Source organism: Lygodium microphyllum, chromosome 28, assembly GCF_053477565.2.
Source record: "Lygodium microphyllum isolate KBCC chromosome 28, Lygodium_microphyllum_v1.1.10, whole genome shotgun sequence".
Taxonomy (NCBI): domain Eukaryota; kingdom Viridiplantae; phylum Streptophyta; class Polypodiopsida; order Schizaeales; family Lygodiaceae; genus Lygodium; species Lygodium microphyllum.
The window spans coordinates 41,737,237-41,759,653 of NC_141162.1; the positions used below are offsets into that span (position 1 = coordinate 41,737,237).

General features: G+C 41.9%; 1 protein-coding gene across 2 annotated transcripts in view; it reads right to left on the bottom strand.

Moving 5' to 3' along the window:
- LOC148011396 (propionyl-CoA carboxylase) overlaps positions 1 to 19,853 on the bottom strand; it is a 126,642-nt gene extending 106,789 nt beyond the window's left edge. For both annotated transcript variants that reach the window (XM_087670613.1, XM_087670612.1), the window contains exon 1: positions 19,697 to 19,853. In XM_087670613.1, the coding sequence (XP_087526739.1) occupies positions 19,697 to 19,726 (30 nt within the window). In that variant the 5' untranslated portion in view covers positions 19,727 to 19,853. The remainder of the gene's footprint in view (positions 1 to 19,696) is intronic.
- Positions 19,854 to 22,417: the final 2,564 nt, after the last annotated feature.

A 22,417-nucleotide genomic window follows, 5' to 3' on the forward strand; every position in this document is an offset into this window, starting at 1 on the left:
ACAAAGCTACCTCATGCCCAAGCAGCATGGAGAACATATGGATAAAACTCACTAGTATTGATGATGTCTAGGCCCACAAAGCATTGGCCACTCCATCAAACTCTGGAGGGAGCTTGTAGAGCGCAATCCCCACAAGATGAGCCTCTAGAGGGTGGATTGCATGTGTGGAAGCTAATCCTATACCTTTATAACACAAAGCAAGAATGATTGGATAGTATCCTTCGGCTCAAACTTTATCCACTGTAGTTGTCCATAAAGGATAATTGCACACATAGTCGATGGAGCCTCATAGAACATTTGAAGCTTCATCCATATCATTGAAGCTATCTAGCAAAAGGTGACCAGGAGAAAAAACTTCTTTAGAAATACAACGAAGAAGAGAAAAATATACACAGCATCATCAAAATCCTATGTAAGCACAGCTTCCTTATAGTTGTCCTAGTCCCAATCAACAGGAAGAGGAGTGGGAGGCTCAAAACGCTCAAGAGCTCCAAAAACAATGCGCCATAACTGCACAAACCATGCTTTCATAACAACACTCCTTGTTGGATAATCAAGGCTGTGTAGTTTGTCATCAATAGAACAACAACAAGGGGAGCCATTTTGGAGAGCATAGGAAGAGAAAATAAAGGCAAGGAGAGAGAGAGAGAGAGAATACAATCAAAATACAACACATACTACACTGACTAGAGCTCAAACGCAAAATAGGACAAGCTGATCACAAAAACAATTGCCAAAAACAAGGAAAAGAGATTTATTACAGCCAACAAACACTGTCAATGGCCAGATAATGCTGTCATCCAGCCTGCAAAGGCATTAAATTTAGTAAGCGCAGCAGCTGCACAGTAAAATGCAGATTTTTCATGCATTAAATATAGATAATCAGCAAGAAACTAAAGTAGGAAATGTAAACAAAGAGAGATGAACCAAAAATGCAGCTTGCAAAGGATAGGAGACAGGGTGTTTTTCAGCAAACATGTGTTGCCAAGCTGAAAGGAGGTGGCAACAGTTAATCAGCAATAGCAGTTCGCAGACCTGCAACAGCAGAAAACAGCAACAGGAACTCCGATCCTGAAATCTGATACCATGTTAGAAGTAGATGCAACAATGGAAGCATGAATATTGAACACAAGACAAAAGACAAAGGAAGGAGAAAATATAAGAACATTGCAAAAGAGACTCAGAGATGTGCTCAGGAAACAGAATCCATATACCAAACACGAGACAATCACGTACAACAGTGAGTCACTAGTAGCATAGGCACTGGCACTGGCTCCCTCTCTCCAACAAAACCCTGCACCAAAATCTACAAATGGTGAATGATTGAATGTGGAGGGGGCCTGAATATGAAGCACAAAATGATGCCAATAATATGATCAAGTCAGCCAGAATTTAATGCTGGTTGGCCAGCAATAAATGCCTAAATCACCATAGAAATGACCAATTATGCTGAAGGATGCCCCAAAAAATTAGGGTTTTGGGGGACCACTGAAACTCTCATGAACTAAGCATCAATTTTGCATTTTTCATTAATTACACATGTTTTGGGGTTGTTTAAATATGCTAATCAACTACGAAGCGTGTTTTAACTCAACACCCCCTCTTAGGCCCAAAATTGAGCTGAAAGGGAAAGCCTGCAAGGTTTATCCCAAGGCATCCCACCGCAAAGCAACCAAGGCATCGAACAAAAGGTGCACGTCAGCAACCCAATGGTCTACCAAGACTACATAAGCGATGGTTATCTTACTAAGGGAGTCTAAGTAGTCACCCCACAAAGGACAAGATATCCAATAAAGGGTACTCATCAGTGGCCTACCAAGCCTATAAAGGCAGATGGAACTACATTGAACTTTTGTTTTTGATTTTTTTCCCTTTTTTGGGTTGAAAAGTGATGGGTGGTGGCCGATTAAGAAACAGTGACCCAAAAGACGGGTGTATGAATGGTACACCCAACACATCACAAAACAATACAAGCTTACCCAACCAATAGAGGATGTCGATGACGAGGGAAAGGTAATGAAATATAATTAATAAGGTAGTGTCATCCGCCAGTGGAAATAGCTTAGGAGCCATAGGGGAAGGTACAATAGGGAGGGAAAGGCCAATATCAAAGACAAGTGCCGAAACCTATAGAATACCAAGAAGGATAGGAACCCTCTTAACCTGGATATCAATACTGAAGGAGGAAGAGGAGCCTAAGGATGTCGGTCTTCATGAGGTGTCAAGAACCATGTGGATAAAGATGAAGAAGCATCCCTACTAGAAAAGCAAGGATAGAAGTCACCACCATGATAGCATCAAGAGAGATGTTGCACGATCCGCCATGAGGGGAAGTCTCCATGGTAGTAGAAGAGCAAAACTCCAAGTAGATGGAACCATGAAAGAAATGGCAAGCAGCTTCTGTCTCCAGCTACCCCTAAAGGATTAGCTAATTAGTCTGCTAGTTCCTCCCCAAGAACCAAGTCAACAAGTATGGAACTCACCCTATTTCCGCATATTTTGGGACTATTGATCCATTGCACTGCTTGCATCCATTCCGAGATCTCCTCTTGCACCCCACTCTAGGTACACTTTCCCACCTCGTCATGTGTTTCATTGGCACAAACCCGTTGATGGAAAAACATGAAGGTGACTACATCCTTAGTTTTTCCTTCTTTAGTCTTCCATTGAATTCATTCATTTATGCACATTCACTATGCATATTTCATTTAGCTTTACTTTTCTTTTCTTTTTTGATTTGGAACATCTCACTACTAACATCTGTTTTGCAAACTCAGATCTCTCTTGCAAGATTTTGTATTTCAATAAAGGACTAACATGCAAATTTGCATCTCCAACCTTAGATTCGCATTCAATCCTTCCTAGGATGGAGACATGGAATACACACCACTCCTTTCGTGGATTCATCTTCCTAGGAGATATGCTCTTCTACCGACATGGAGGCTTCCCCTCCTGAGATGGATCATGCAACATCTCTCTTGATACTATCATGGCAGTGACTTCTACCTTGCTCTTCCACTCAAGTGTTTCATCCTCATTTTCATCTATCATCATGATTCTCAGCACCACACGAAGACCAACATCGGGCTCCTCTTCCTCCTCGGCCTTGACATCTAAGGTTGAGAGGAGGTCCCAAGGCCTTGATATCATCTTTGTTCTAGGACACTTGGGCAAGTAAACAAAATCCCCACGAGAAACATCGTCTAAGTATCACCTGACACATGTGCATTCTCATCATGTAGCACACTACTCTATGCATCTCATTGTTTAGAGGACACCTAGTTGGAACTTGAGTTGTCTCCACCATAGTTTTTCACCACCTCACTATACTTCACTACTTTCCCTTGTCATCAAGACCCTTGACAGATTGGGATAGCTTGTCTAGTTTTGTGATGTGTTGGATTTAACCACCACTTTTTCTTCTCCCACATGGGGCACAATTGCTTGATAGACTGCACACCATCTTCCCTCCCAAAAAAACAAACAAACAAACAAAACAGTTCAATGTGGTTCCATCCATCTTTGTGGGTCCTAATAGGCCACTGGAAAGCCAACAAGCACTCTTTGTCGGATGCCTTGGCCTCTCTAAGGTGATCACTTGGACTCCCTTGGTAAGATAACCATTACCTCTGTAGTCTTGGTAGGTCATTGGGCAACTGACGAGCACCCTTTGTCTCGTGCCCTCGCTACTTTGGGGTGAGACACCTAGGGATTTTTTAAAAATGGCTTGAGTTTTTCTTACAACCCCTTTTCTTGTTTCAATTTTGGGCTTGAGAGGGGATGTTGAGCTAAAAATTCACTACATACAGATTAGCTCTTTAAAACAGCCCAAAAACATGTAAATTACCAAAAGTGACATTAAATAAAGAGCAGTTCTAGAGTCTCTATGTCCCACTTGAAAAACCCTAATTTGAGAGGATCCTTCTGTATCTTTAAATAGGCAAGCTGCCCACTTATAAGACAAGGATCCTTCAGCATAGTCCTTGTCTTGTAGGTTTCAGCCATCAACCCTCTTCCATTAGCTGTCCAACCGCCACCAACTGTTGCTATGTGGCCTACAACTGTCGCGCAACCTCCCACTACTGGTAGTCAATTGCCATCATCTTCAGGCAGTTCATTGGTACATTTACCAATTCTAGCCCTAGAGACTGCTGCATTCTAAGTTTCAGTCTACCACCCTTCCATTGCCGAGATCAACTTGATTTGCATTTCTATCCATAGTAGGTTATTTTTGTGTTTTCAGCACTTTTCTTCATCAGCATCTGCCCCAACTGGTGGATATTGCACCCGAGATCTATCTCTGATGGACGACACACATCGATCTCTTCCTCAGCCCACTCCCACAAGAACTACCAACTGTTGGATAGCTCTATCCTCGAGTATCTTGTACATTCTTTCATTCATTTATAGCATTCATTCATTCACTTTAGAGCTCTCTCTTCTCTATTTATATTTGTGTTTTGTGTTTTGCATTCAAGGTTTGCGTTTATTGTGTAAGAGAAGTAGAGAAATTTTTCCATCATCAAGAGGTCTTCCTTCTTGCTTTCTTTGTGAAGGAGAGAGGGTGTATTTATAGGCATGAGGGAGAGCATGCAATCGACTCATTCTTTTGGTTACTTGTCAAGAGCCAAGTAAGCTTTATAAAAAATGCATTTTGATTGCCTATCTATTGGATGGTGGTATAGGGATGATTTTAAAATGCTTTCTTTCCCTCCGGGCGTCAAAAAGGTCATGAATTTTAACATATTTTTTCAAAAACGTCTTTTTTGTGTTTCAGCCATGTTCGTACATTCTGTGTTTTCTTAGTGCCCTGCATAAAGATCCCCTTTACTGAAAGTAGAAATAACATGGGCACCTGGAAATTGCAAGGTAATGCTTTTTTGTGCACTGGCACTCATCCAATGCTTTTAAAAAAATGTGTTGCATCCTTAAACAAGGTGGGCCACCACAATTGGGCTTGTAAAAACTTACGTGCTGTAGCTTGACCATCAAAATGTCCACAAGGAATGCTTCCATGGGCTTCTTGAAGCACATGCTCCATGTCATGTTCACATATGCATCATCGAAGGAGGAGACTGTCCTGCCCTAGTCGATAGAGTTGACTAGCAATCATATGGTAGGGTTGGGTCTTAATCATCAAGCGAGTGAGACAAGATTTCTCAATGGGACATTCAAGAATTCCATTCTCTAAAATAGCAACAATATCATTTGCCCAATGGGGTGTGAGATCAGCCTTGAATAGTTGGGCCTACCCTAGCATATCTTCACATGTCCTTTCGAAGTGGAGAGGTGGCTAGCCTCATAATCAAAATTTTGACTGATGTGCAGCTCCTCATGGAGAGTAGATTGAAGACAAAAGAGTATAGTTGTGGGGTATCTATTGTGCATGAATTCTTTGAACTACACAACCATCTATCTTGCAACAACTAGTAAGGAGGATGAAGATAAGGGAGAGGAAGCATTGTCCTCATTGTTGAGAGCATAATGCCACCTCGAGGCCTCCAATGAAGAAGAAACCTTAGAAGACGCCATAGCTTTCCAAGAGTAAGGTGTCTTAGCCATTGTGAGTTGGTTATGTGTCACTCATGTATCTCACACAAACTCAGCACCCACAATAGCTGCAAGGTACGGTAGAGCAAGGTTTGCACTAAAAAAACATAGAATGTACAAACATGACTAAAACACAAGAACTTGAACAAAAATGCAAAAATGCAAAATAGGGTAGAAGGCGATCTAATGAAATTGAATGAATGCTAAATGTAAATGAATGTGTGTACACAATGCTCAAAGGCCGAACTGCTCAACAACCAATGGCTCTCCGGGAGCTCTCATGGGAGCAAACTGAGGGAGGTGTTAAGAGTGCGTCATCTACTGGAGACAAATCCCAAGTCTAGAAACTACCAATTGGAGCAGAGGATGATGTAGGGTTGGGTAGGCAACATGAGCAATGTGTGTCCTCCAAGAGCTGTGTAACAGCAAGACAACTGAACGGGCTGAAAGTGCAGCCACCCACAATGAGAGGATGAACAAGGCAGAAATTGGGAAGAGCATGTCAAGTGTTGGGGCAGTCAAGGAGGCTACCTGTCAAGTAGAGTGCATCATCTACTGGAGACAAATCCCAAGTCTAGAAACCACCAATTGGAGCAGAGGATGATGTAGGATTGGGCACGCAGCATGAGGAACGTGTGTCCTCCAAGAGCTGTGTAACAACAAGACAACTGAATGGGCTGAAAATGCAGCCGTCCACAATGAGAGGATGAACAAGGCAGAAATTGGGAAGAGCATGTCAAGTGTTGGGGCAGTCAAGGAGGCTACCTGTCAAGTAGATAATCATGATAAGTGTTAGCATTGTAGATGTCATGGGTTAGAGAGCTCACTGGCAAAAGGCATTTCGTTTTTCACTGCCATGCATTTAACGTAGTAGACCTGATTTATGGCACATTTAATGCAGCTGACCTAATCATTATTATGTATCTATTTCACCTATTTACAGGCTGCTCCTCTCCTCCACTAGTCAATCATCTTACATGAGCACACTCTACTTCCTATTGGAGAGAGGGAGACTGCAGCACTCTGCTGGCTGCCAACAGCCCGTACCTTTGCACACACCCTCAAGACTTGGTATATGGATTCCATTTCCTAAGTCTATTCCCTTTGATTTCACTGCATTCTCGCTGTCCTTTTCTATTCTTCATGTTAACAGCAGTTCTATCAGCACCATCTCCTTGCTTCCACTGCTCCACAACAATCTTTCCAACTGCTGTTTCAGATTTGATTACTTTTCCCAGCTGTGCCAAATCCTGTGTTTTGCTGCTGTTCTGATCCGGCTGGCCTGAGCACTTCATTTGGCAGCTGGGCGGCAGTTCTCAGCAGCTGAGTCTGTGTTTTTCTACCTGCTGTACCTGTGTTTTATCAATTCCAGCCTGTGTTCGGCCATCGTCTCCATCAAAGCCACTGGCACTTTGATCTTCTGTGCAGTCAACTCTCTTTTTCATACGCCTCAACTTTTTCAGCCTGTTTTTGTTTTCAGCCTGATCTCAACGCACTCAAGTGCAAAACAATTGTGTTACTTCTTGTGCTTCTATCACTATACCCTCTTCAGATCTATTACTCTCTCTTGTCTGAACTATCTTAAACTTCTCTTAAATTGTTGAGCTCATGGTATTGGACTATTAGTTCTAAGTGCCTATCTCTCTCATTCCCCTTACTTCTTCTCTTCATCTCACCTAAAATGGCTCCTGCACACTGCAATACTGATGACAAGACTAAAGGACTTGACTATCTAACTTGGAGTGTGGTTATGAAAGCTTGGCTTGCACAAAAGCCACTCTAAAGTATCGTTTCACAATTTGCCTTGCATCCCCGAAAGCTATCTCCTCTTCCATCAGATTGGAACAAAGACAACTACGAGCAAGCAATCCTCAATTGGGACAATGTGGATACCAAGGCATAGTCAAATCTCCTTGGTGCATCTCGAAGGAAGTTGTTCTGGAAATTATCTCATACAAAACATCTCCAAAGGTGTGGGAGAAGCTTCAGTTTATGTACAAGGCTCCACATACCATATGACCTCGATGCTGCTTGAGCACGAGGCTGCTTTGCATTTACGAGGGAGGGAGTTTACCATCTCCATCTAGTGGCAAATCTTCAAATGCTTTAGTTACTTCAGAGAAAGAAGAAAGTCAATGCTACCATTGTGGTAAGTGTTAGCAGAGTACATCTCTTGTTAAAATTGATAGATTAGTGTGCATCTCTATTTTTATACCAAAGCCATTTTAGGCTAGCCAATTGGAATTTGGCGCTTGCTTGTAGCTAGCCAATTGCCTATTTATTGTAGTCCCCTCTTCATCACTCATCAAGTCAACAACATATTATGATTCCATCAGCATGATTGCTTCTAAGTGGAGAGAAGAATACTACTGCACACTATCAGTGACTCACTGCCTATGCCACTATATTGTTCTTGAGCCTTGGTCTATAGATTCTGATTCCCGAGTCTATTCAATTTGAGTTCTTGTGTTCTTGTTGTTCTCTTTGCAATTCATTGTGTTCATTGCAATCTAAATCAGTAGTGTCTCTTTGCTTCTGGTGCTCTAAACTTTTCTGATAGTAAGAAGGGGCACCCCAAAAGGACCACAAGAAACTAGTGGCATTGGGGAGGAAGAGAAGAATAAGTAGTAGGATAACAACTCCTCATTGTCCTCTAACTCTAGGCGGTAGAGGCAACACCAACCTCTACAACTTTCTGGCCCTAGTGATGTTATCATCCTTGCGACTCTCCAATGCCAAAGAGGGAGCATGAGAGGGTAATAGCAATGGGACATCCGAGCCTCATCCATATGCATGTGTGGTGGACCTTGAGCGTGGCTCTCCACATGCATTGACTAAGTTTCGCACATTCAAATCCTAAAGTAGTGTGATCCTTACTCCTTGTTTGTTCTCATATAAGGGAACACTTTAGCAGTTTGGCTATAGGGAGGAATCCATGGTCATAACCTGTCTTCCATGAATTGATTCATGGCAAGCATCAAGATTCAACTATTTTTACTCCTTGTGGTCAAGGCTTGGTATGATCGACATCAACATCAGTGTCTTTTCGAGGCACCTTGGTGGAGACTTGATCACCTTGTGCTTGGGTATCTACAGTCCTATCTAATCGTCATTGTTGTATATGCTATGATGCATCCTTACTCCTTGTATACTTTATTGTATCTTCAGTCCTATCTAATTGTCATTGTTGTATGTGCTATGATGTGTCCCTACTCATTGTATACTTAATTGTACCGAACCCATGATCTAAGAGAGGGTATTAGCATTGTACATGTCCTTGGTCAGGGAGCTCACTGGTCGAAGGCATTTCATTTTTAATTATTCAATGCAACCAACCTGATTTATGGCATGTTTCAATTAGGTCAGCCACAATTGACCTATTTATTATTATGTATTTATTTTTCCTAGTGATAGACTGCTCCTTTCCTCCACTAGTCATTCATCTAATACGAGCACACTACTTCCTATTGGAGAGAGGGATACTATAGCACTCTATTGGTTGCCCACAACCTATGTCTTTGTACATATTCTTGAGCCTTGGAGTTGGTATATGGATTTAATTTCCTAAGTCTATTCTCTTTAAGTTCATTGTGCTCTTGTTATTCTTTGCATTTATAGCAATTCTATCAACATTGTCTCTCTTGTTGGGTTTTACTCACACCTATGCTCACAGAGGAGTGTCGATGATCCGCAGTAGGATACAAGGGCACTTTTTACCCTCCGTACAAGAGGGTTTTTCCCCCCAGTCACATTATTCTCTATTTGTGTGTTTATGTTATATAGTTTGGTCACTTACCATACTTTACAACTTTCAAGTGTGAACACATCTTAAGGCACTTACTCAACCCTAAGGTCTAAGGGTTGTACTTTGTACTTTCACTTACACACTTGGGAATCGCTATGTCTTCACTCTCATAATCTCTCTCTACTATTCACTGTATTTCTAGCTGAGAGCTATCTCCATTTCTTACGTTCGGTATTAGAGCTACAAGCTTGCCCGATCCAACTCAGCCTCTCCCCCTATCCAGTTCTACACCAACAAGTTCACCACCTGCAGTTGCCGCCAACTGCTCCACCATCTTAGAGCTCAACTGAGCTGCCCCCTACATCAGCTCTATCACCACCTTGTCCAACCCCCGACTGCAAGCTCGCCACCCTATAGGCTCACCCACCTATACCACTGCCGTCACCTGGCAACTACGCAGCCCGCGCCCTGGTCAGCCTCACCATCCTGCGGCATTGATGTGCCTGCAAAGGCTGCCGCTTGCACCAGTTCTTCCGCCTACACCACTTGCTATAAGCCCGCCAAAGCCACCAGCACCAGCTCCACTTGCACCACCAACGGCAAACACCTGAGCTTTGCCAGCAACACCAACTGAGCTCCTTCAGCTACTGCCTGAGCTCTGCCATGTCTACTAGGCTGCCGCCACCAATTTGATCAATTCGTGCCTTCATTCAGCTCGTGTTTTAAACATAATAGCCCAATTTTGGGGCTTTTGCATTTTTTGTGCTACTACTAAGCACTATTTGTGCATTGGACAACGTGCTATTCATTGAAATCTGTGGAAATTTCAGCACATTGGACAGTTGTGATCAAGTGTGACACAATTTTGCTAATTACAGTTTGATATATGCTACAATTTCTGGAAATTTGTAGATTTCCAAGTTGTTCCAGCTTTGGTTCTTGCTCTCATGCTTTTTGAAACAGTGACATTTATCATGGCCAATCAAGAACATTATGATGTGTTCACCTATGTATCTAAAGAGGATAGATTGAATGGCAATAACTATTCTCTATGGTCCTTCGTGATGAAGAATGTGCTCATTGCTAAAAATCTTTGGGAGTATGTTAGTGGTAAAGGAGTTCGTCTTGGAGTTGTGGCTCCTTCAACTCCTCCCCAAGGAGGACGTGATCAAAGGCTAGCTCAACCTCAGTCACTTTCCCAAAGAACAGCTCCACAAAAGGCTTGGGACACTTGGGATGCCTAAGCATTGGCACTGATTTCCTTGGCAGTTCAGCGGTCCATAATCCCACATATACAGTTTGCTACTTCTTCACGAGTACCATGGCTCACACTTGAGCAGATGTTTGCTGAAAAAATGAGATGCGCATTTCTTTCTTGAAAAAGAAGCTTGAAAATGTGAAGATGGACAAAGGTGATACCATGCAAGATCATCTTAACAAAATTCACGACTTGCATGAGCAGTTGATGAATGTAGATGAGTATTACTCTAATGCATAGATGATCTCTACTACTTTGAATTCCTTGCCACCCTCTTATTTAGCCTTTCATATGGCCTTAAATCTCACATGAGAATTTCTCTGCAGCCACTTACCTTTCTTTAGTTGGTTAATTTGCTACTAGAAGAAGAGCAAACAAGGAAGAGTAATGGGATGGATGTTGTAGCCTCTGAAAAGGCTTTTATGGTGAGATAGAGGGGCAAGGGCAGCCAGTCTAGAAATGCTCGATAGAGTTCTAGAAGTTCAGGCACTTCACAAAGCAACAAGAAGTAGGGGAACATGCAAGCTAAGAAGGACAAGTGTCATTATTATAAAAAGCCAAGTCACTACATCACAGAATGCAAGTAACGCATTACCAAGGAGTCGTCTAGGATCTCTATTTATAATACACCTTCTACTGCTACAGAGTCCGCATCTTTTGTTGTTGACCATGACTACTATTTTTACACTTGCAATTATGATTCTTCTTGGCCAAATAAAGCATTCAGCTCTACAAAGGATATTAGCACTTGGTTCTTTAATAGTGGTGCTTCTAAGCACATTACATCCCTCAAGGATTTGTTTACCTTTATTGTTGCAACTCCTATTAGAAAATCTGTGCAATGTGTCAACAATGCATCTCATCCTATTAGAGGTGTCAGAGAGATTGTCTTGAAAGCCATTGATGGCTCTACTCTCCATTTGCAAGATGCATTATATGTGCCACGAATAAAGAAGAATTTGTTATCCATTTCTTCTTTAGCAAAGTGTGGAATGCAAGTCACATTTGATGATGACAAATGCATGGTAAGAGATAAGGAATTCTTGACTTTGATATTGACTCGCATTATTATGTCATGGACTCCATGAGCTAGATGCTTATTATTCAATTGATCAACCAGTCTATTTGGCATTTACTATTATTCCTACTATGTCGCACGTAGAGTTATGGCATGCTCGCATGGAGCATGTTAACTATGGTAGTTTGATGCTTATGCAGCATACTCGAATATCAGATGGTTTACCTCTCTTGGAGAGACCTCCTAAGCATATTTATAAGGGATGCATTTTGGGAAAAATACATTGGTTCTCTTTTACCCGTGATGTTGTTTTTAAGGCAACAACCAAGTTCCAAATTGTGCATTTGGATGTATGAGGACCTATACAGACAAAGTCATTGGATAAATGCTATTATTTCGTCACCTTCATTGATGATTTTACTCATTTTTGTTAGGTCTATTCGTTGGTGAAAAAATCAAATGTATATGATGCATTTTTGGTTTTTATTGCACTTGCGGAAAATCAATCTGGTTGTCAGATTAAGACTCTCCATTCGAACCGAGGGGGGGGAATACATATCTTCTTTGCTGAATAATATTTTGAAGCAAAAAGGCATTGCCCATCAATATACTACTATATATACTCCACAGCAAAATGGCGTTGTAGAGAGGAAAAATCGGTCACTCATAGAGATGGCCATATGTATGCTGAAAGCCAAGAATCTGCCACATGGTTTTTGGATGGAAGTAGTTATGTGTGCTTGTCATGTTTTGAATAGGTGCCCTACCAAGGCATTGAAAAATGTCACGCCTTTTGAGGCTTGGAACAGCCGTAAACCTTCAATTGCCCACTTTCATAGTTTTGGGTGTCTTGCATATGCTCATATTCCCGAAGTATTGAGAAAAACAGTAAAATGCAACAGCCAGGATGATCGTGCAGCAATGGAAATTGCAGATCTCGAACAAAATGCAAAAGGTAGAAGCATCCAAAGTAGTAGGGCAGCAGCTGTAGATCACCATGACAGGAGCTGAAGAAGGCAGCAGCAGTCATTTGATGGAGTTGGCAATCACACAATGAGGTAGATTGGATTGGATGAGATGGAACAAGATGCAAGACTATGCATACCATTTATTTGTACACGAGGAACTAGCCAAAGTGTGAGGGATGGCTTATGGGACACAAAAGCACTATGTGCTTAAAGTTTGAGTTTTGGGGCTACTTAAATGAGCTGATGAAGGTTTAATTTGTAATGCACATTTTTTTGCTTACATCTGTTTAAAGTGATGTGGCAATGAAAGCATAAACAAGTGCTGAAATAAATTGCTGAACTCGAGAAAAGAGAAAGAAAGAGAGAACACTGCAAGGAAGAGAACTCAAAAGAATGCTCGGGAAATGGAATCCATATACCAAACACAAGAGAGTCGCATACAACAATGAGTCATGGCTGCATAGGCACTAGCACCGACTCCTCTCTCCACCAAAGTATGCGCTGGATCTACAAGTGATGAATGAGAGACTGTGGAGGAGGGGTCTGAATGAACAGGCCAAAAGAATGCCATAAATGGCTGCAAGTCGGCCAGCATTTAATGTTGATCGGCCAGCCATAAAATGCCAAAAATGACAAAATAAAGGCACATAAAATGTCAAATAAAATCCTAAATAATCTAGGATATGCCCAGCCCACTCTGGCATGCATAGCCTCACATATGATCTGACAATACTACTAGCACCCTCTCTCAGATCATGGGTGACTTGATACAATACAATGATAATGGCTCATCAAAGTCCATACAATATAGAATGATCAAAATAGAACCATGGATACCCACAAGACACCTCCAAGGTGCCTTGGAGAGAACCTAATGTCGATGTCAAGTGTACCAACTCCTAAAAATAGAGAAGAACTATAGCATGTCTCTATGTCCGTCATCAATGTCTCGTAGTAGCATACAAGACCATGCTGTCAAAAATGCCTCTAAGCATATGTAACCATGGATTCACCACCTTTGGCCAAGCCACCAAATTGTCCCCTCATATGAACACAAGACTAGGAGCCAAGCCCGCTCTCTATCAAAGACCAACCCATCATGAGTCTAGATGTCAATCCCAACTCCAAGGTTTGAACCTGCCAACAAACTTTGGGTGATGCATCAGGAATGTCCCTCTCTAGAACTTGTGCACCAATATACTTATATAGATGAGGCTCAGCTGCCCCAGCTCATCACCCTCTCACACTCCCTCTCTAGCACTAGAGAGTCATAAGGAATGACCGCATAACATGTACTAGAAAGCAGCAAAGGAAGTAGCTACCAAGCCCTTCCCTTGATCTAAAGAAGTGGATTCCTTCCACACCATAGACTTATCCTTGGCCGGAGGATTGGAATCAAAGTCTAAGAAAGAGGATTACTCGTCGAAGGAGTCTGCATCCCATTTTTTTTTCTCCTCCTTTCGTGAGGCTACTAACTCCTTGCAATCCTTCCACAAGTGGTCCTTCTTGCCACAGTGGTAACACTGGGCCTTCGACTTCTTCTTCTTGTCGCCCCCCTCTAAAGCTGCAAGAGCCTCACCAAAACCTCTATAATGAGACAAAAGCCTCCCCTGTAAACACAAAGATACCTCATTCTCAAGCAGCATCGAGGACATACGGGTGAAGCTCACAAGTATAGATGATGCTTGCATCCTCAAAGTATTGGCCACTTCATCAAACTCTAGGGGAGCTTGTAAAGTACCACCTCTACAAGATGTGCCTCTAGAAGGGCAGATTGCATGTGTCAAAGTTGGTCCTGTACTTATGTAACACAGAGCAAAAATGACTAAATGGTGTCCTTAGGCTCAAACTTCATCTATTGAAGTTGTCTACAAAGGGTCATTGCACGCACCATGAAAGGTGCCACATACAACATCTGAAGCTTTGACCATGCTTTTTGAAATGTCCTGCAGGAGATGACTACCGGTAGAACCTTCTTAGAAATACATCAAAGAATAGTAGAATGAGCACATGCATCATCCATATCCCATGTAAGCATAGCTTTCTCATGGTTTTCCTCATCGTAATCGTCAAGAACTGAAAAAGGACGCTGAGGACAGGGAATAGCCACAAACAATGTATCATAACCGCTTCAGCACAAAGCAAGCTTTCATAACAACACTCCAAGTTAGATAGTCAGAACCATGTAACGTATCATTAGTAGAAGTGCACGAAGGAGCCATCTAGAGAGGATAGGGAGAGAAGATAGAAAATAGAAGGTGGAAGAGAGAGAAAGCAGCCAAACCAACAACAAAGACTGCACAAAATGAGAGTTCACACACAGTATTCACAAGCAGATTACACAAAATCGACTGCAGAAAATGGTAAACAGCCAATAAACACTATCAGAAGACAGAAAATGCTGTCGCCCAGCCTCTAGGAGTAGTAGCTGCAGAAAATGCAGCAGCTGCAAGTAAAAACACAGGTTAGACAGCGGTGAGTGCAGGCAACCTGTTGGCAACTTGCATAAAATGCCACAAACAGCAAAATGCAGGCAGCTGGAGCAAAAACGCAGCCTCCAGAAGGTGATAGACAGGGCAATGGCAGCAGGCAGCAGTTGCCAAATCAGTAGGAGGTAGGGGAAGTCATGAAATCAACAGAATCAACTAGCAAGAACATAGATCCAAAAATCTAATACCATGTCAGAAGTAATGCAGCAATGGAAGCATAAACAAGTGCTGAAATAAACTGCTGAACACAAGACAGAAGAAAAAGAAAGAGAGAACACTGCAAAGAAGAGAACTCAAAGGGATGCTCCGGAAATGGAATCCATATACCAAACATGAGATAGCCGTGTACAACAATGAGTCATTGGCCAGATAAAATCCTAAATAATCTGGGATGTGCCCAGCCCACTCTGACATGCACAGACTCACACATGAGCTAACAATACTACTAATAACATCCCCTCTCACACTTGAAATGGGAACCAAGAGGAACTACCCATGTTACCTTGAGAGGTCCGACACCAAAGTAGCTAGGGTATCGGTCAGCATAGGTGCACATCAATTGCCCAAGAATCTAACAAGACTATAGAGGCAATGATTGTCTTCACTCGAGAGCCCAAAGGATCTTCGTTGGACTTTTCTTTTTTTAATAAGTTTGTGCCAATCGGGGGATAAAGATGGTTGCCTCACAAATCACAAAACAAATAGCATGGAAACAACCACCTGCAAGAGTGTCGATGATGAAACAAAGATGTATAGGTACATGCTATTGGCGGAGACTACTCGGGATCCTAGGGAAGAGAATGTGACTCAAGTGTGCTTTGCACAATGAGATGTAAAGAAGAATGCCACACAATGCAAATGAGAATACTCATGCAACAAGTTGCTACATGGACAATGTCCCATATGGGGACATTGTTTACTTGTCCAAGCGCCCTTTTACAAAGATGATATGAAGAACATGTAATGCAAAGGTCAAAATACACATGGAAGGGATGTTGATGTCAAGGACAAGAAGACAATGCCGAATTGTGTGGTGCCAAGAACCATGTGAAGAAGAAATAAGAAACACCCCAGCTGGAAGAGCTAGGGGGAAGCAGCCACCATGGTGGCAATAAGAGATGCTTGAAGATCCACCTCGAGAGATGAAGCCTCCATGCTAGTAGAAGAACAAGGCTCAAAGAAAGAGGAAACCACAAAGAAACGACTAATAACCCATGTCTTCGGCCTAGTAAGAACCAATGCAAACCTACCGTGTAAGTCCTTAACTAAAGTATAAAACCCAACACGTAAGTACCAAAGAAGACCTGAACCTGCATATCAATGTTTCATATTGAGATGCTTTGGTGCTAAGCAAAAGAAAAAACAAAGCAAAGCTATGTAAGAGTAAGATGCAATAGAAGGCTAAAAGTGAATGAGGCACGAAGCAAATGAATGTGAGCAATGGAAGATAAATGAAAACCCTAAAGTTAAGTAGCCTAAAGAACAAGTTAGGTAGCCTATCGCCTGACTCGTTAGCCTAATGAGCTAAGAGTAAAAGTGAATGCTAGACTAGCCCAATGATATACTAGCCTAGTGTACCCTAAGGGACCTAGAAGGTGCTAGCCTAAGGGTGTGGCTACCATCGTGCATGTCCATCAGTAGGTCTCTCCCAAAGAAACTCATGGAAAGTTGGAGAAATCCAAGTGGGGCTGTATTAGGAGTCCTCAAAACACACACTAGAACAGCCCAAGGCACTAAAGACTTTGTCCATTAAATCTGGGACTACCAATTGCTCGAGAAAATCCAATGTTCGTTCCATGTGCCTCCACTTGTCAACTCCAACCTCTCCCCAAAGTTGGGACGTTGTCAAGCATGAGAAATTCACTTGACAGCCTTTGTAGAATAGTGAGCACTAGTGAAGGATTGTTGCCTCTGTGCATGTTGGCTCTACTACACTAGGACAAAATACTATAAGCTCATAAAAAGGAAGGATTTGGCTCAAGAGTTGAGCCGATCCCAAAGGGCTGCACAATCCATTGTTGCTCCCACATAGAGATCCTCCACGGTACATGGAATAGGTAGGGTAACAAGCTCCCAAGGATCAAAGGTGTCAAGTATGCATTCCACCTTACATGACCAAAGCAAATAGTTGAAACCATCTAACCGGTCCGCTTTGGGTAAAGAAAGGAAAACAAGCACTTAAACTAGCAGTGCCATGTGAGGCAATTTAAAGCTAGTAGAACGAGCTCTATGGGAAACATGGATAGAGAGTGAAGGAGAAGGAGAATGGTGATCCAAATAGTGAGACTGAACAAAAGGGCTCGGAGACCTCCATTCTTCATGATGATCATGCCACCTTTCAAAGAAGTGATGAGAAATCTCCTTGTCAAAGTCATCACAACCATTGAACCAATGATAAGACATCTTTAACACCTGCAAACACCCACAAAAATCTTGTTTTGTTGTAGAAGGTCCCAAATGGTGGAAATCAGCTACATCTCCACGAAGGAAGGACTGTAGATGTTTTGCCTAAGTCATATGGAGCAATCGTATGCAAAAAATCTGTGTTTTCAGCAAAGAATAAATCGCTGAAAATTTGAGTTTTCAGCCTGGTGGGTCATCTCTCGATGGGGAAACCTCTATGTCCTCACTTTGGCGATGATACCATGTGAGAGTGCACAACGGAAGAGAATCATGGACATGGAGAGAAAGATAGCAAGAGATGAAGGAAAGAAATCTGCGTTGACTGAAGAAGAATGCTGAATACAAAAGAGAGGACTGATTAGTTCCTGCACATAGCCCAAGGCATCAGTGAGGGCACCGGATCAGGCTGAATAATGATAACAGCATCACTGACGGTGACAATGACAGAGACGAAGAGTATGCAGCTTGCTGTCCACACCAGAGAAGGAGAAGATTGCAGCCACCTGATGGAGCACCTATGAGGCAAAAAGAGAAGTGATTTGCCCAGCCCCCAAGTCGGCTATATATAGTTGTAATGCAGCAAAACTTGCTGACAGTTGCCAGAGGATGGCTGCCTTTAATGCAGTTGGCTATCAAAAAAACTGTGAAATGCTGATGTGGCAGAGATCAGGCTGAAGCGGCACTCTGGAGCAGGTGCAATAATGACGTGGCCATCTTGGGGCTGGAAACTGACAAGAAATACACACTAAATTGAGTCAGAGCTCCTATGTCTCCGTCAAACTCTGACAAAGCTTACAACCAAGAGATGACAGACTGACAAACTAAAATGCATATTCTCCCCAACCTATTACTTGCATGGCGCCAACTATTCTCTCTAGAAGTTGAAGGCCAAGGCCATCCTCACCAACATATGACATGTGGGAGCAGGCAAGATGCTAAATAAAATGTCATCTTGTACATCGAATAAATATATCTAAGATGTCCTCCTCATAATGGGCATGACAATAGCATCCTAATATACACTCTACATATAGAGTATGAAAACTTGACAACCATCTCGCCTCATAATGGGCAGCATGGCAATAGCTTCCTGTATACACTCTACATATAGAATATGAAAACTTGACAACCACCTCAATTTGTAGGCTAGATCTTACTCCCTACACATACCCTCTATAGCACCAACCAAGGAGCTCATTGCTTTTTTTTTTTGCATGAAGGGAGTCTTGGTAACCTTTTGAACTAATAGATGGATCTTCTTTTTGAAAACTGCCATTCATTGGCCATGTTGGCAACGAAGGTAATCATTGCAAGTGAGATAAAAAACAAGAGGACTGCAAGTCAATGTAAAGACAAATACAAAGAGGCTGCATTTATTGGTATTATTGTGAAAAAAGATGACAAATGTTGAAATTCTAGCTAAGAGAATCTGCAAAACCTCGTTTCAAGTGCATGTAGAATAAAAATGGACTTGCAACAGAATTCCTGTTGTATTAACAGTTATTGATTCAATATTTGCTATGTGAGCCTTTGACTAGCTCTAATCTACTTTGCTGGGTTTGGTGAAAACACAAATCGATAATCCAAAAATTATATAAAATACCAAGAGCCTAGCTAGAGAATATGATGGAAGGCTGTGCTATTTTAGTGATATCAACAAGCAGCATCTTGACTGCATCCATCTTAACTGGGGTTCACCGAAACTACACTCCGTCATCCTGATCAAGGTAATCATTACCTTGTCCAGATCACGTGATATCCATCACCTTGACTGGACTTTTCCACTGAAGATGATCCGCATTTTGCATGCAGAATCCAGACTAGTATATATCCATTCAAGGTGATCTTCGCCTTGACTGACTTTCACCACCTTGGTTGGATCACCTTCATCAAGGTGATCAAATAGAAATTCCACTCAAGGTGATTATCACTTCGATCGTCGTGATCATATATTTAACTATATCTCCATGGACATCGGGAAGGCTAATTTTGCCATGCAAGAGGTGGAAACCTTCACAAACTGACACTGGCCCGGCACCTTCACCAGCATTATATATTCACTTAGTTTACACATGGCTTTCTATCATGAAAGAAGAAGAACCTTTCTCTCCATCAACTGCACCAGAAGCTATCGAAGCAATCCCTCTTTCTTCGGATTAATGCCATAAGCTGATCAACTCACATAATTTCTCTCGCACTAAAGAACTCAATACACAGGGCTGCGCGCGCGCGCGCGAGAGAGAGAGAGAGAGAGAGAGTTGGTACCAAGTTAACTGTACAATCGAAGGTCGTCATGGTGCTGTATCCCCTCCTGTATGGGATTCTTCTTTTCTCAAGACCTCCTATTTGCTATTTCTGCGTACTACAAGCCCACATTCATATATGCATTTCATTTGTAAATTGTACTTACTTACCTTTTGTACGTTACTAGGGGAGGCTTCCCACGGAGTGTTTTGGTGGTGATGAGGTGCCAAAATGAACCATAACTATCATCCTAAGTAGTTCTCATCCTAAGTTTTGCATGATTCCAGCTTACTTCCCAGGGTGTGTTACATCATTCGCTTCGCCTCTTGATCCAAGTCACCCTCTCCCCATAACGTGGTCTATATCCCCTTTTGAGGATTAACAAAAAATTGAAACAAGGGATGACCTGCAATTGGCAATGGAAGGATAAAACTAGTAGGAAAGTTCGTAAACTTTTCCCTGCTAGACAAAAGTTTGGAAAAGGAACACAAATCCGGGATGCATCATGTAACCCGTACTCAGATTGCACAAAAATTCCATTTTCAATCCTTGTTCCTTCCCAAAACGTGTCGTGGGAAGGTCCTCTAGGCCCAATTGGACTCTTCCAATTAAGACCCCAAATCAAGCAATTAGCCTACATGGCAATGATTTTGTGTTTTTCAACTTCAATTTTAATTTTAAAAACTAAGAATTCCACCATTTCTAATGCAATAATTTATTATCTTCTTTTAGGGTGGATACACATAAGGCAAGGGGCTCCTCACTAGTATGTTAACAAACCAACGAAATACTTTCTTCACATGATGGCACACCCCCCCTTTTACACATAAGACTAAGTTGAAATTGTCTTTCTTACCTACATTTACTAAACTAGTGTCCCCTGTGTGCCTCAAATGCTAGCCACATGCACTACCGCAAAACAATATTGTAACAAAAGCAAAGTTGTCATTTGCTTGTCTTGCTTCTTTCTAACACAATTGTCACACACACACACACACACTCTCTCTCTCTCTCTCTCTCTCTCTCTCTCTCTCTCTCTCTCTCTCTCTCTCTCTCTCTCTCTCTCTCTCTCTCTCTCTCTCTACATACACATACACAAACAAACAAACATACATACATGCATGCATATGTATGTGCATAGATATGTATGTGTTTGTGTGTGTGTGTGTGTGTGTGTGTGTGTGTGTGTGTGTGTGTGTGTGTGTGTGTGAGCATGCATGCACGTGCATATACATGCACACACACACACATATACATACATACATATGTATGTATGTATGTATGTATGTATGTATTATGTACGCGCGCAAACACGCATGTTGAGAAATAGACAAATGATGTATGCTCCAAGAAGAGCTGTCCGGAATCCCATATGCACAATAAGGAGAGTGGAACAACTCAAAGTCTATAGCATTGTACTTGACTATGAAATGAAAACAATGTCATGATGCTTTGTACTTTCAATTAAGTGTCTTGTCATTGTCAATTCTACACAAGATTGTGTTTATGAGTCCAAGCTAACCTATCTTGGAACCTAATTCATTTGTGTAATAGTTTATCTCTACTTGTCTATGTCATTATGAGTTTGGTCTTCATCTTTCATCCACCATAGCTTGTGTCATGCTCTAGATCCGCATCTTCTAACATGGTATCAGAGCCCAGTCAGGCATGGCTTAGATCATCTCCATCTCTTCCCAGCTCAAGTTGAGTGTTGGATCTCATCCCCAACTTCATTTGCAATTCTACCTTCAATAAAGCTTCCATGGCAGCCATAGCCAACTGTACCCTATCAGCTTGAAGATTTTATATCTCTCTCCACAGGCCAAATTTCTCTGGACTTCCTTCTAGAGAAGTGTTTCTCTGCTTCCAAAGCTCCTCCCTTGCACCTCAATCATTGGCATTGGGTCATTATTGCCTCAGCATTACCTATTTTTGAAGTTGCTGCCATATCTGTGTCTGTGGACAGCAGCACCCACCTAACTTAGAGGAGTTGTATCTCCACATAGAGGCCATATCTCTCCAATGTCTCTTCTAGGAAAACCTTCATGAACTCCAGGCACTTCTATCTAGCACATGACAGTCAGACATTGGCCCCCTAGCCACTCAGCATTGTGAAAATTGGACGACATTGTCTGATCTGCACCTTGTTCTGTTCGAGCCGTCTATTCTCCTTCCATGCAGCGCGATTTCCACCGAGATCATAGGGCTTCTGTAGAGCTTGAAGAGAGCTACATTTCCATAAAAAAACTTTTGGAAATGATCCACTGTAGCTCAAGAAATCGGTAAAAAACCAGACTTGTGTCTAAACCCTAATCTAGGAAGCCATAGCCAAAGCTTCAAAATTTGACATTCTTCACAGGTTCTTCTCACTGAAGTCATCAACAGTGATTTTAATCACTGAGAAATACTCTCTGAAGTTCATTACTATTTTGGAAGAGCCCAAGCAAGCTCAAAATCCATCCATGAAGTTTGTGAGAGATAGCAGATCAAGTACCGACTAGTATACATTAACACTCAACTAGTGTCAATTTGACACTGATTCTCTTGTGTCTCTTGACACATTAAAATACAAACATTTGCTGGTTAACTGAAGTTTAGTAACATGGCAGAGCTTGAGCAAATAGCTAAATTCAATGGTGAAGGATTTCATGCATGGAAGGAGAAGACCATGTATCACCTGATGCGAAAGGACTTGTGGGACTTGTTTGAAGATGATGCAGATAGCAAGGAGGAAGATGATGA